The sequence below is a fragment of the Musca vetustissima genome, unplaced genomic scaffold (genome assembly GCF_032173495.1).
Source record: "Musca vetustissima isolate MV318-11 ecotype Yass unplaced genomic scaffold, APGP_CSIRO_Mvet_v1 utg76899, whole genome shotgun sequence".
In the NCBI taxonomy this organism is placed as follows: domain Eukaryota; kingdom Metazoa; phylum Arthropoda; class Insecta; order Diptera; family Muscidae; genus Musca; species Musca vetustissima.
In genome coordinates, this window is record NW_026886263.1 from 1 (window position 1) to 16,357 (window position 16,357).

General features: G+C 34.9%; 1 protein-coding gene across 1 annotated transcript in view; it reads right to left on the minus strand.

The window, feature by feature from the left end:
- Positions 1-307: 307 nt before the first annotated feature.
- The window catches only part of LOC133333790 (acetylcholine receptor subunit alpha-type acr-16-like), a 67,348-nt gene continuing 51,298 nt past the window's right edge, over positions 308-16,357 (minus strand). The window contains exons 3-6 of the mRNA XM_061542079.1: positions 6,859-7,010; positions 6,482-6,616; positions 6,229-6,367; positions 308-457 (exon numbers count right to left, since the gene is read on the minus strand). Of these exons, the coding sequence (XP_061398063.1) occupies positions 308-457; positions 6,229-6,367; positions 6,482-6,616; positions 6,859-7,010 (576 nt within the window). The remainder of the gene's footprint in view (positions 458-6,228; positions 6,368-6,481; positions 6,617-6,858; positions 7,011-16,357) is intronic.

Here is a 16,357-nt window from a genome sequence, read left to right on the forward strand (position 1 = left end):
ATAGAAGTGAGCTTTTTTATGATTTTAGTTTTTTATATTTTTTTGTTGTTGTGATTTTTTTGTATGTATGTATGAATGTATTAGGTTTTATTTAATTTTGGATCTTGTGTTTTCGTGTTTGATTTTTTTTATTTTAATATTTTTTTTAATTTTTTTTTTCATGGGGGCTGTTTTGAGATTTTTTTTTAGATTTTTGTGTGTGTTGGGGTTGTTTTTTTTTTATTTAAAAATTTTCGTTATTAATTTAATAATTAACAAATTGATTTTATGATAAAACCAATAACAATAACCACCTCTCAGATATTAGCTACGAGACAATATGTGGTGCCGATAGTAGTACAGCTATTGTAGCTAATATTGTGAACATTGTGAATATGATAAGGCACAGTCTGTCAACGACCATAGCGGCAAATTTCCAATCATTGGCTATATCATTATCCTCATCTTCTTTGCGAAGCTGTGTGTTTTTGTATTTTTATTGTTGTTGTATTTGTTTTTATGGTATTGTTGTAATGTGTGTTTAGTATCATGTCATTGTGTCAATTTTTTTTTGTTTGTTTGTCATTTATGTCCGCAAACAAGTATTTAGTTAAATAATTATTTAATAATAAAAAAATTAAAAAAAAAATTATTTAATTAATAAAAATTATAATTGCAATTGTTTTTATCATGTTTAATAATGTGTTGACATGATAACATAATTATTAATTTATTTGCATAATAGTTTTTTTTTGCATTCGGTTTTTTGGGTCGTGAAAAGAAATTTAAAGAGTTATTTGTTTAATAGATGTAATCAGGTTAGAGATTAAAAGGTTAGAGATCTCACAAAATTATTAAAGAAAAAAATTAATTATTTATTTTTTATTTATATTTTCTAAGTGGATTTTTAAATAACATTATTTTCAGGACTACACAAGGCCTGGATTTTTTAAAGAATAATTTTCCCAGGACCTGTTTTAAAGAAGAATTTTTATATAAGGCGTGGATGTTTTAAAGAAGAATTTTTCCAGGACTATATAAGGCGTGGATTTTTTAAAGAATAATTGTTCCAACGACCAAAAAGGCTGGGATTTTTTAAAGAATATTTTTTCATCGACCCATAAGGCGTGGATTTTTTAAAGAATATTTTTTCATGGCCTATATTAGGCGTGGATGTTTTAAAGATTCACTTTCAAGGGCCAACTTAGGCGTGGATGTTTTAAAGATTAATTTTTTCAGGACTATATAAGGCAGGGTTTTTCTTAAAGAATAATTTTCCCTGGACTATATAAGGCGTGGATGTTTAAAGAAGAATTTTTTCAGGACTATATAAGGCGTGGATGTATCAAAGAAGAATTTTTTCAGGACTATATAAGGCGTGGATGTATCAAAGAAGAATTTTCCCAGGACTATATAAGGCGTGGATGTTTTTTTGAAGAATATTTCCAGGACTATATAAGGCGTGGATATTTTAAAGAATCATTCTTCGAGGACTATATAAGGCGTGGATGTTTTTTGAAGAATATTTCCAGGACTGTATAAGGCGTGGATGTTTTAAATAATATTTTTTCGAGGACTATATTAGGCGTGGATCTTTTAAAGAATAATTTTGCGAGGTCTATATAGGCGTGGATCTTTTAAAGAATAATTTTGCGAGGTCTATATAGGCGTGGATTTTTTAAAGAATATTTTTTTCGAGGACTATATAAGGCGTGGATTTCTTAAAGAATATTTTTTCGAGGACTATATAAGGCGTGGATTTCTTAAAGAATATTTTTTCGATGACTATATAAGGCGTGGATTTTTAAAGAATATTTTTTCGAGGACTATATAAGGCGTGGATTTCTTAAAGAATATTTTTTCGAGGACTATATAAGGCGTGGATTTATTAAAGAATATTTTTTCGAGGACTATATAAGGCGTGGATTTTTTAAAGACAATTTTTTCGAGGACTATATAAGGCGTGGATTTTTAAAGAATATTTTTTCGAGGACTATATAAGGCGTGGATTTCTTAAAGAATATTTTTTCGAGGACTATATAAGGCGTGGATTTCTTAAAGAATATTTTTTCGAGGACTATATAAGGCGTGGATTTCTTAAAGAATATTTTTTCGAGGACTATATAAGGCGTGGATTTCTTAAAGAATATTTTTTCGAGGACTATATAAGGCGTGGATTTCTTAAAGAATATTTTTTCGAGGACTATATAAGGCGTGGATTTCTTAAAGAATATTTTTTCGAGGACTATATAAGGCGTGGATTTCTTAAAGAATATTTTTTCGAGGACTATATAAGGCGTGGATTTCTTAAAGAATATTTTTTCGAGGACTATATAAGGCGTGGATTTCTTAAAGAATATTTTTTCGAGGACTATATAAGGCGTGGATTTTTAAAGAATATTTTTTCGAGGACTATATAACGCGTGGTTTTCTTAAAGAATATTTTTTTCGAGGACTATATAAGGCGTGGATTTCTTAAAGAATATTTTTTCGAGGACTATATAAGGCGTGGATTTCTTAAAGAATAATTTTTGGGGACCTATATAAGGCATGGATTTTTTAAAGAATAATTTTTAGGGGCCTATATAAGGCGTGGATGTTTTGAAGAACAATTTTTCGAGGACTATATAGGGCGTGAATTTTTTAAAGAATATTTTTTCGAAGACTATATAAGGCATGTATATTTTTAAATAATGTTTTTTCGAAGACTATATAAGGCATGTATATTTTTAAATAATGTTTTTTCGAAGACTATATAAGGCCTAGATTTCTAAAAATATTTTTTCGAAGACTATATAAGGCCTAGATTTCTAAAAATATTTTTAAGGCCTAATAGGACATTTACATTCTACCGGATTAAGTTAAACCAGTAGGTTATAATGGTCAATTCCATTACATATTTTTCAAATAAATCCTCATCCTTAAGGGACTTCTACAATCCGTGGATTTTTTAAAGAAAAAATTGTTAAGACCTAAGGGACTTCTACAATCAGTGGAGTTTATAAAGAATATTTTTCAGGGACTTCTACAATCCGTGAATTTTTTAAAGAATAATTTTCAGAGTTTTTAGAGGGATATATAAGGGGTGCATTTTTAGGGAATACCTTTCCAATGGTGCACCTAAGGCGTGGATTTTTAAAAGAATAATTTTTCAAGCCTTATAGTCAAGCGTGTTTATATACCCTACACAACTATGTTGTCAGGGTATTATAGCTTTGTGCAGCCCCAAGAGTTTGTAACGCCGCGAAATATTGGTCCTAGACCCACATTTAAGTATACAGATCATCACATCTCGACTAGTTGAGTCGATCTAGGCATGTGTGTCCGTCCGTCTATCTATTATAATTTGTAAACGCGATAGAGGTGACAAATCTTCACGAAACTTTGCATGTAGGATGGGTTTTGGCCAATGAAGTCCCCGTATTGTTTTTGGTAAAGATCGGTTAATATTTAGGGGATGAAATGAACCAAATACTTAATTTTTCTGGTATTTCTGGACGCTCCAGAGCCCTCAATTATGACCAAAACATCGCGAATTTTTACATGGAGAAGGGGATCGAAGAATAAGCATGCCTCTTTTTGCTAAAGATCAGTCAATATTTAGCGGGTCAAATGTATCCTGACCTTTGTGTGAAAAATGACAAAATGTGTAGTCTATAGCGTATATATTTAGCCCTGAGGGACATAGACCCGAGAAGTTCATGGTATATCCAAGAGGAGAGGTTGTCCTTTAAATTGATACCAATTATATTGTCGTATGTACTCGAATGTGGGAAAGTTCAAGCCTATAATTTTCGGTGATCATCAGATAATAATATTGAGATGAAGTGAGCCGAGTCGATAATAGGCCACAATTATAAGCCGAACATCACCATACAACCCACAGTGAAGGGAATCCGGTCAAGTAATTAGAAGGACTGTACTAAATATTAGTAATATTCGGAAACTATGTCAGTGCAAAGAAGAGATGCTGTTGACCTTTAATCGATCAAGAAGGTGCAAATATCACGAAATATTGCCCAGGTTCGGAAAAAAAACTTCGCAGAAAGTTAGATTTCCGTGGTAGTTGTGTAGGATAACGTATGCTCGGCCCCGTCCGACTATACTGCACTGCTTACAGGTTTTAAATATAACTTCTGAAGAGCTAACACAAGGCGTGGATTTTTTATAGAACATTGTTAAGGATCTACACAAGGCGTGGATTTTTTAAAGAATACTTTTAAGGATCTATATCAGAGGAGAATATTTTAGGGCTCTATATTTTTTAATAATGTTTTTTCAAGGGTCCAACTAAGCCGTAGATTTTTATACCCTTCACCAAACTGTGGTACAGGGTATTATGCCATTGAGCATATGTTTGTAAGAGGCAAAAAATAATCGAGATAGACCCATTGTTCCTTTTGAGAATATGCATAGAATCACTTTCTAACTCGATTTATGCATGTCCGTTCGTCCGTCTGTTTGGCCTTGGTCACTTATTTGGCCCAAGGACAAACCCTATTGAAATTGGGAAAATCGGTTCAGATTTCGATATAGTTTCCTTATATATTTTCGTCCGATTTAAGGAAAACGTGTATCGAAGCCCCTATATATCATTCGATGTGCACGAAATTTGGCACACCGCACTGAATTAAGCCTAGAATTATGTTTGCTAAGTTTTCAGAAAATCGGTTCAGATTTAGATATAGCTCCATATATATTTTCGTTCGATTTTAGGTAAATAGTGCCCAAAGTCCCTATATATCTTTCGATTTTCACGAAATTTTGAATAACGTACTGAATTGAGCCTAGATTGATGTCTGCCATGTTTCGAGAAAATCGGTCCAGATTTGAATATAGCTGCCATATATAGTTTCGTCCGATTTCATGTAAATGGTGCACCAAAGTCCCTATATATGCTTCGATTTGCACGAAATTTGGCATAGCTTAATGAATTAGGTCTATAATGATGTGTGTTAAGTTTCCTGAAAATCGGTTCAGATTTACATATAGCTCTCATATATAGTTTCGCCCTATTTTAGGTAAATAGTCCACTAAAGTCCCTTGAAAACTTTTGATTTGCACGAATTTTGGCATAACGTACTGAATTAGGTCTAGAAAGAATTTTCCTGAAAATCGGTTCAGATTTAGATATAACTCCTATGTATAGTTTAGTCCGATTTTAAGTTAAAAATGCACAAAAGACCCAAAGTTAGGCCGTTTGCTACAAAATTTTGCACAACGTACTGAAATTAGTATTGCCTAACGTTTGCCAAGTTTTATAGGAATCGGTTCCGATTTAGATATAGCTCCCACATATAGTTTCGTCCGAATTGAGGTTAATGGTACACCAAACCCAAAGTTAGGCCGATTGACACAACATTTTGCACAATGTACCGATATTTATATTATGTAGCATGTGGAAAGTTTTGTTGAAATCGGTTCAAATTTGGATAGAGATACTATATATATTTTCTTCCAATTTTAATGAAATGATGCGCAAAGAACTCAAAATGTGGCCGATATGCACAAAAAATGCTGAAATTAAGATAACCTAACCTGTAACAAGTTTTTATGAAATCGGTTTAGATTTCGATATAGCTTTTTTATATATATTTTCGTCCAATTTTTAGCACATGGTGCTGACAAACTCCTCATTTTTATCAGATATTTATCCAAATAATCAACGGGTGTCCGATTGATATTTGCTTTAAATTCATTTACATAATTTTGTCCCATTGTAAGAAGCAACTCTATATCTGACCAAATGAAAAATTTAGATAGGTTGCGGGATGAAATGTTTGTGAATCCAATTTCATTTAATGGTCCCTCAAAAATGCGACGTCTGTTAGGCTTCATCTGTTGAATATATCCAAAGTGGTGAAGGGTATCATATAGTCGGTCCCGTCCGACTTTTCTACTTTCCTTACTGGTTTTTTTACAGACGATTTTAAAGAATTAATTTTAAACGACTTTCTAAGTTCTGGCTTTATTTAAATATTGTTTTTCTCGGCCTTCGTTTATGCTTTAATTTTTTTTTTTTTTTGAAATATTTTTTCAAGAATATTTTTTTAAGGACAATCTTCTGTCTTGATTTTTTAAAAAATATTTATTCAGATCTTTTTTTATTTCTTTTTTTTAATAATTTTCATTTGAGTATTCGTAAAATTAAAATTTTCAATTTTTGTGAGATCTCTTTACCTTTGGTTTTTTTGTGTTTTAAATAATTTTCATAAAAAATATGTTGAAGTGGAAAATTCTTGGACTTACCTGATCCGTGATGAAACGTATTTCCTTTAATATTAAACTTAATTCATATTCCGTTTGAGTTTTAATACATGTGTGATGGGTGACAGCGTCCGGCATGCGGGTACTACCAATCGGTCCTATACTGCCATCATCGCCTTGCCTAAAAATTCCCACACATAAAAAACCGCGACAGAGAGTGGGGGAGAGAGCGAGAGAAAATTAAAAGAAGACAATTTTATTACATAAATAGAACACAAGCGAGGCGGTGTATTACAAATTCTCTAAATACCCATAAACAGTACGATAAAATGCTGGATTATGGGGCAGGGTGCCGCCCGGTGTCATGGGTCGTACATTGCGGAAGTCATCGTCAATGTCCAAGACGTTAGCCAGTAGCGATTTGGAAGAGCTAGAATGTGTTGCAAAACATTTTTTTGTTTTTTGGAGGGAAATTTTGGGTTCGGGGGAAGTAGAATAAAATTTAAGAGAAGAAATATTGTTAAGGGTCTTAGAAAAAAATTTTTAAAATTATATACAAAATTATTTTTTATAAAAAAATATTTTTTTTAAATCAAAAAATTATTTTACATTTTTTTTAAATATATATTTACAAAAAATAAATTCTAAATATTGTATTTGATTTCTTCCTACCGCTCTTTTAATTCCACATCTGATAATATCTGATGTTTCCTCTCCGAGGATGTATCCGAACATGGTGTCGATGTGAAATCCATAATGATGGGTCTACCTGGTCGGTGCATGCGTAATATCCATGGTAACCAACATAGAAATACCACACGTATCTATGTTTTCCCGTTATTCGTTGGCAAAGTCGAGAGGGGGCAGAATTTGACCATAATTTCGGAAGATATTTGTTTTGAAGAGGAGGGTGGTGGTCAAATATTTTTTTTTCGGATTGGTCATTTAAAGAAATATATTAACATTAGTAAAAATCAGTAATAATTTTTTTTAATATTTTTGTTGTTTTTGTTAATGGAGGTATTTTTCTGATTTAATTTTTGTTGTTTTGGTTTTTTGTTTGGAATGAAGCATCAAAGGTCTAGTTAGAAGCAGTGGTCATTTGAGTGAGTAGAGGGGGGTCAAGTGAATGTGATCAGCAGTAGCAGCAGTAGGTAAACCTTTTTCCGGTGTGGTCAAGAAAAAGGCATGAAAATGCATTGGGTAAGTTTTTTTTATCGTTTTGTGTTAAATTTTTATATAAAATTTAATTTTTTGGAATTTAATTCGATTCGATTTATTTTTAGAAATTTGGCTGGCAATTTTAATTAATTTTCTTTTATTTAATTATCCGCTTTATTATTTTAAGTTAGTTAATAATGGTATAGACATATATACATGCAAAATTATAACACACAAAAAGCAGTGGGCGGGACATGGGTAACATATAGGGATATTAGGGTATAAACAAATATTTTTATGGCGCATTTAAAAAGGCGTTTGGATTTTTATAATTTTAATTTTTTGTGATTAAAATATTTTTTTTCAAGCCCTTTTTTTAAAAAATATATATGTTTCCAAGACCTATATAGGACGTGGATTTTTAAAAGAATATTTTTCTACGGCCTATATAATGCATTGATTTTTAAAAGAACATTTTTCTAAAGATTAATTTTTCAGGGCCTTAACAAGGCGTGGTCTTTTTAAATATTCATTTTTCAAGGCCTTTACAAGGCGTGGACTTTTTAAAGATTCATTTTTCAAGGTCTTAACAAGACGTGGACTTTTTAAATATTCATTTTTCAAGGCTTTTACAAGGCGTGTACTTTTTAAAGACTAATTTTTCAAGGCCTTTACAAGGCGTGGACTTTTTAAAGATTAATTTTTCAAGGCCTTTACAAGGCGTGGACTTTTTAAAGATTATTTTTTAAAGGATCCTACAAGGCGTGGACTTTATAAAGACTATTTTTTTAAGGATCCTACAAGGCGTGGACTTTTTAAAGATTAATTTTTCAAGGCCTTTACAAAGCGTGGACTTTTTAAAGATTATTTTTTCAAGGCCTTAACAAGGCGTGTACTTTTTAAAGATTATTTTTTCAAGGCCTTAACAAGGCTTGGACTTTTTAAAGGTTAATTTTTCAAGGCCTTAACAAGTCGTGGATTTTGTAAAGATTAATTTTTCAAGGCCTTAACAAGGCGTGGATTTTGTAAAGATTAATTTTTCAAGGCCTTAACAAGTCGTGGATTTTGTAAAGATTAATTTTTCAAGGCCTTAGCAAGGCGTGGATTTTTTAAAGATTATTTTTCAAGGCCTTAACAGGGCGTGGATTTTTTAAAGATTATTTTTCAAGGCCTTAACAGGGCGTGGATTTTTTAAAGATTATTTTTCAAGGCCTTAACAGGGCGTGGATTTTTTAAAGATTATTTTTCAAGGCCTTAACAGGGCGTGGATTTTTTAAAGATTAATTTTTTAAGGCCTTAAAAAGGCGTGGACTTAACAAGGCGTGGATTTTTTAAAGATTAATTTTTCAAGGCCTTAACAAGGCGTGGATTTTTTAAAGATTAATTTTTCAAGGCCTTAACAAGGCGTGGATTTTGTAAAGATTAATTTTTCAAGGCCTTAACAAGGCGTGGATTTTGTAAAGATTAATTTTTCAAGGCCTTAACAAGGCGTAGATTTTGTAAAGATTAATTTTTCAAGGCCTTAACAAGGCGTGGATTTTGTAAAGATTAATTTTTCAAGGCCTTAACAAGGCGTAGATTTTGTAAAGATTAATTTTTCAAGGCCTTAACAAGGCGTGGACTTTTTAAAGATTATTTTTTCAAGGCCTTAACAAGGCGTGGACTTTTTAAAGATTAATTTTTTAAGGCCTTTAAAGATTATTTTTCAAGGCCTTAACAAGGCGTGGATTTTGTAAAGATTAATTTTTTAAGGCCTTTAAAGATTATTTTTCAAGGCCTTAACAAGGCGTGGACTTTTTAAAGATTAATTTTTTAAGGCCTTTAAAGATTATTTTTCAAGGCCTTAACAAGGCGTGGATTTTGTAAAGATTAATTTTTCAAGGCCTTTGTAAAGCTGTCTCGAAGCAGGTAGCCCAGAAACGGCGCCTAGCGACTCTGCTGCTTCACAAGAGGTACTGGATGTTTCTGCGATTAGCAATCATGGATCGGGCTGACCCGGACTTGATTATCAGGAAGATAAATGGTTGCTAGTCGAAAGACATTTGAGGAACCACTTCCTATCCGACGATGTTGATCGACGGAACCCACGGTTTGACCAGATCACCTTATACAAAGCGGTCAAGGTTGTTAATTTTCAAACTAAGGAGTCTACGGACTTCCTTAAGAATACAATTAACAATTAACTCTTTGGTAAGGTAGTAGACTAGGAGCCGTTGCTGTCCACGAGATACCAAGCGGAATGGTAGCATCGGTGTGAATCCCACCACCTTTTAAGGAACTGTGGAACTAACTACGGTTAGTGGAAAAACAGAACGACGGTCTTCCGATGAGGAGGTGGAATGACGATGTAGTCGCAAAGTTCGCTACCGACCCTGCTGGCGAGCCATGTTTGAGGAGGAACAAGGGTGAGTGGTTTTGTGGAATGGGGAAAAATTATTTCCTTCTCCCGCCATTAAGACAATAGGAAGACAGCTGCAAGCGCTGTGGTGCAGATTAATTTGCATCACTGTAGATCAGCAGCTGCTTAACTGCTTCTCACCCTCTCTTCCTAGAACATACGACATCGCTTGTTGATGCCAACGTACATCACTTCCACTGGGGAAACAGCAACCCTAACTCGAGAAGAGAGTCCATTTTAGATTTTACACTTAGTTATAATCTCAGAATATGTAATAGGGGCAATACACCGACGTTCGTTAATAGATTGGGAGGTGAAGTCATCGACATAGCCCTCACTAATATGGACGACTTTGGGGCTATGAACTGGGAAGTACATAAGCTCCTTTTCGGACCATAGACAGATATTTTCCCAGAGGTAAACATAAGCCTTATAGGAATCTTCGGAAGATAAAATGTGACAAATTGAAAGCTAAAACAGCATCCTCAATCCTAGGTCATAAAGATCTCATAACGGTTGAGGATGTTAAGAATCTGTACACAATGTCACGGACACTCTTTTAAAGAGTTATAAGGCTTCATGTCATTAAACATACCCTGGAAAGAGTTCTCAGCCAGTATGGTGGTCACAAAACCTTGCATCCTTGAGGAAGGCTGCAAGGAAAGCATATAATAGAGCTAGTAAGACAAAACTCAGTACAGATTGGAACGTTTATAGAGAACAGTTCAATAGGTAGAAGAGTGAGATCAAGAAGGCTAAACGTGAGTCTTGGGTCTGCTATAGTGAGTCAATCGAAGGAGTTAACGAAAAGATCCAAAGTCTATAGGTTGTATTAAACGAAGTGTCGGGACGTGGACAAACTCTGAGAGTGAGATTGTTTATCTTCTGGCATCAACCCAATTCCCGGTTGCGCATCAGCATATGGTTCGAACGAGGGTATGGTATGGTATGGACGATAAATAGTTTTCACCCCTACTAATCTCCAGGTCCAGATAGTATAGTACCGGCCATGCTGCAACACGCAGATGAAAGAGCCTCTCTGCAAGACATTTTTAGGGCTTGTCTACTCCTATCGTACATACCTAGTCTATGGAAAGAGGTAACAGTGACTTTCATCCCGAAAGCCAGGAAGCCGAGTCATACGCTACCAAAGGACTATAGACCGATCGATTAGTCTCTCTCCCTTTCTACTCAAGACTTTAGAAAGGTTACTAGACTCAGAAATTGGGAATACTATTGGCCAACAAAAATTAGCATCTCCCAGGACTCCCATAGAGTCATCCGGCTACACCTTGACAGCGTTCCTCGATATTGATGTAGCTTTCAACAATGTGAAGCTACAGGCCATCCATTCTGCTCATGTAAGCTCAGGTATCCCCTCAATTCTAACGGACTGGATTGATAGAATGCAGGATAGGAGAATTATCAACTCGTCCTTAGGAGAGAGTTCCGTGAGGAAATCTGTCAATAGATGCACTCCACAGAGAGGAGTATTATCTCCTCTTCTTTGGCTTCTGGTCATAAATGAGATACAGCTGAAATTCGACCATCTTAAAATATAGGTTGTAGCCTATGCCGATGATGTAGTCTTGCAATTTGGTGGGAAATTTATAATGGCAATGTCAGATATTATGGAGGGTGCCCATTCAACTCTGTCCAACTGGGCACACGCCAAGGGTTTTGGTGTAAACCCCACTAAAACAGTAAGAAACCTAAGATTCCTAGTTTCCGTTTGCCATCTTTGGGAGGAGTGACCTTATCCCTTTCTGAAGAAGCAAAATATCTTGGTACAATCTTTGACCGCAAATTAACGTGGAATAGAAATGTTTAGGAACTCTACATCTGCAAGAACTCCATAGGAAAAAGCCAGGGACTAAGACCAGACATCATACACTGGTTGTATGTGACGGTCGTTCTCCCCATTCTTACATATGGTTTCCTTGTATGGTGGCAAGGGGTCAACAAAGAGATACTGCTAACGAAAATAATTTCAGTACATCGATCAGCTTCAATCCTGACTACCGGAGCGCTAAGAAGCACGTCGTAGGCAACCTTGAATGTAATCTTGAATCTCCTACCACTGGACACTCTGATTAAATTTCAGGCTGCTAGATGTTCCCTGAGGCTCTGAGAAACGGATTCCTGGAAGTCGCTGAATCACAACCTGGCGTTATGTTGAGGATGCTAGCCCATGATCACGCTAATATCCTCAACATAACGCCAGGTTGTGATTTCTTGAGGAGAAATACACACATTAGTGACTATGTTCCATAGAGACTTTAATGACATCAGAGTAGATTTTCCTAGTGGGGAATCCTGGACTAGTGGCTCCTTACCTCTGTCAGGGATGCCATTTTTCACAGACGGGTTAAAGATGAAGGAAGGCACTGGTGCAGGCGTTTTCTGCAATAATTAGAAATATATCAATCATATAAACTTAACAATCTTTGTAGCGTTTTTCAAGCAGAAATACTTGCAATCACGAAAGCGGCCGAGATAGTCAAAACACTTATTGCCGATAATACGGGACCCGCGAATATATATGTCGATAGTCAGGCATAAGACTTTAAACTCAAAATCAGTTCTTCATTACATGTCTGATGTGCATGATATACGACGGATAGTTAATTTATGTTGGGTACCAGGACATAGCAACATAGAAGGGAACGAGATAGCCGACGAGCTTGCTCGAGGGGATTCACAGTCGCTCAATCTTCCGATTGAGAGATCTGTGTAACCAGCCATTGGCTATTTCATTGGCCAAATCCGTTTGTTCTACGGCGAGGTAGTCGGGAACAGATGGTCGAGAGAACCGTCGAGAGAATAAGAGAGAGATCAAAATTACTGTCGTCTATGTGAGGACAAAGAGCAGCTAGAAACAATTGAATATATCCTCGGTCGATGTCTATCGCTGAGTGGCAGAAGACACAAACAGTTTGAAGGATATGAAATTTATAATCTAGCTTTCTTCTCCAAAATAGTCCCCAATCAGATCCCAGCCTTGTCAAAAATCTGGCATAGCTAAAATAACCATCCCTTCTACCCCAACTATTTTCTCCCTCTTCTTTCCCCCTTTTCAGGTATCAAGGATGATCACAATGGACAATTGCCTCCGAATGAACGGTTGATAGTAACAACATCTCTAACCTAAAATAAGGCGTGGATTTTTAAAAGAATATTTTCAAGGCCTAACCAAGGCCTAGATTTTTATACCCTTCACCACACTGTGGTACAGGGTATTATGTCTTTGTGCATATGTTTGTAACAGGCAAAAGGAGACGAGATTGACACATAGTTCCTTTTGAGAATATGCATAAATCACTTTCTGAGCCGATTTATGCATGTCCGTCCGTCCGTCTGTAGGTGTTAAATTGTAAACAAAGTACAGGTCGCATTTATGATCCGATTTCGATGAAATTTAGCACAAGTCACTTATTTGGCCTAAGGGTGAACCCTATTGAAATTGGTGAAAATCGATTCAGGTTTAGATATTGCTCCCATATATATTTTCGTCCGATATAGGTACCAAAGTCCCTATATATCTTTCGATTTGCACGAAATTTGGCATAGCGTACTGAATTATGTTTAGAACGATGTGTGCCAAGTTTTGTGAAAATCGGTCAAGATTTGGATATAGCTCCCATATATATTTTCGTTCGATGTTGGTGCACCAAAGTCTCTATATATCCTTGGATTTGCACGAAATTTGGCATAACGTACTGAATTAGGTATAGAATGATGTGTGTTAAGTTACATGGAAATCGGTTTAGATTTAGATATAGCTCCCATATATATTTTCGTCCGATTTAATGTAAATGGTGCACCAATATCCCTATATATCCTTCGATTTGCATGAAATTTGGCACAGCGTACTGAATTAGGTGTAGAATGATGTGTGTTAAGTTTCATGGACCAAAGTCCCTATATATATATATATATATATATATTTCGATTTGCCCGAAATTTGGCATAGCGTACTGAATTAAGCCTAGAACGATGCGTGATAAATTTCCTGAAAATCGGTTCAGATTTAGATATAGCTCCCATATATAGTTTCGTCCGATTTTATGAAAATGGTGCACCAAAGTCTCTATATATCCTTAGATTTGCACGAAATTTGGCATAGCGTACTCTATTCAGTATAGAAAGATGTGTGCAAAGTTTCGTGAAAATCAGTTCAGATTTAGATATAGATTTCATATATATTTTAGTCCGATTTTATGTAAATGGTGCACCAAAGTCCCTATATATCCTTCGATTTGCTCAAAATTTGGCATAACGTACTGAATTAGGTATAGAATGATGTGTGTTAAGTTTCATGGAAATCGGTTTAGATTTAGATATAGCTCCCATATATATTTTCGTCCGATTTAATGTAAATGGTGCACAAATATCCCTATATATCCTTCGATTTGCATGAAATTTGGCACAGCGTACTGAATTAGGTATAGAATGATGTGTGTTAAGTTTCATGGAAATCGGTTCAGATTTAGATATAGCTCCCATATATATGTTCGTCCGATTTTAGGTAAATAGTGCACCAAAGTCCCTATATATATATATATTTCGATTTGCCCGAAATTTGGCATAGCGTACTGAATTAAGCCTAGAACGATGCGTGATAAATTTCCTGAAAATCGGTTCAGATTTAGATATAGCTCCCATATATAGTTTCGTCCGATTTTATGAAAATGGTGCACCAAAGTCTCTATATATCCTTAGATTTGCACGAAATTTGGCATAGCGTACTATATTAAGTCTAGAATGATGTGTGCTAAGTTTCGTGAAAATCGGTTCAGATTTAGATATAGCTTCCATATATATTTTCGTCCGATTTTATGTAAATGGTGCACCAAAGTCCCTATATATCTTTCGATTTGCACGAAATTTGGCACAGCGTACTGAATTAGGTATAGAATGATGTGTGTTAAGTTTCATGGACCATAGTCCCTATATATATATATATATATATATATATATATTTCGATTTGCCCGAAATTTGGCATAGCGTACTGAATTAAGCCTAGAACGATGCGTGATAAATTTCCTGAAAATCGGTTCAGATTTAGATATAGCTCCCATATATAGTTTCGTCCGATTTTATGAAAATGGTGCACCAAAGTCTCTATATATCCTTAGATTTGCACGAAATTTGGCATAGCGTACTCTATTCAGTCTAGAAAGATGTGTGCAAAGTTTCGTGAAAATCAGTTCAGATTTAGATATAGATTTCATATATATTTTAGTCCGATTTTATGTAAATGGTGCACCAAAGTCCCTATATATCCTTCGATTTGCTCAAAATTTGGCATAACGTACTGAATTAGGTATAGAATGATGTGTGTTAAGTTTCATGGAAATCGGTTTAGATTTAGATATAGCTCCCATATATATTTTCGTCCGATTTAATGTAAATGGTGCACCAATATCCCTATATATCCTTCGATTTGCATGAAATTTGGCACAGCGTACTGAATTAGGTATAGAATGATGTGTGTTAAGTTTCATGGAAATCGGTTCAGATTTAGATATAGCTCCCATATATATGTTCGTCCGATTTTAGGTAAATAGTGCACCAAAGTCCCTATATATATATATATTTCGATTTGCCCGAAATTTGGCATAGCGTACTGAATTAAGCCTAGAACGATGCGTGATAAATTTCCTGAAAATCGGTTCAGATTTAGATATAGCTCCCATATATAGTTTCGTCCGATTTTATGAAAATGGTGCACCAAAGTCTCTATATATCCTTAGATTTGCACGAAATTTGGCATAGCGTACTATATTAAGTCTAGAATGATGTGTGCTAAGTTTCGTGAAAATCGGTTCAGATTTAGATATAGCTTCCATATATATTTTCGTCCGATTTTATGTAAATGGTGCACCAAAGTCCCTATATATCTTTCGATTTGCACGAAATTTGGCACAGCGTACTGAATTAGGTATAGAATGATGTGTGTTAAGTTTCATGGACCATAGTCCCTATATATATATATATATATATTTCGATTTGCCCGAAATTTGGCATAGCGTACTGAATTAAGCCTAGAACGATGCGTGATAAATTTCCTGAAAATCGGTTCAGATTTAGATATAGCTCCCATATATAGTTTCGTCCGATTTTATGAAAATGGTGCACCAAAGTCTCTATATATCCTTAGATTTGCACGAAATTTGGCATAGCGTACTCTATTCAGTCTAGAAAGATGTGTGCAAAGTTTCGTGAAAATCAGTTCAGATTTAGATATAGATTTCATATATATTTTAGTCCGATTTTATGTAAATGGTGCACCAAAGTCCCTATATATCCTTCGATTTGCTCAAAATTTGGCATAACGTACTGAATTAGGTATAGAATGATGTGTGTTAAGTTTCATGGAAATCGGTTTAGATTTAGATATAGCTCCCATATATATTTTCGTCCGATTTAATGTAAATGGTGCACCAATATCCCTATATATCCTTCGATTTGCATGAAATTTGGCACAGCGTACTGAATTAGGTATAGAATGATGTGTGTTAAGTTTCATGGAAATCGGTTCAGATTTAGATATAGCTCCCATATATATGTTCGTCCGATTTTAGGTAAATAGTGCACCAAAGTCCCTA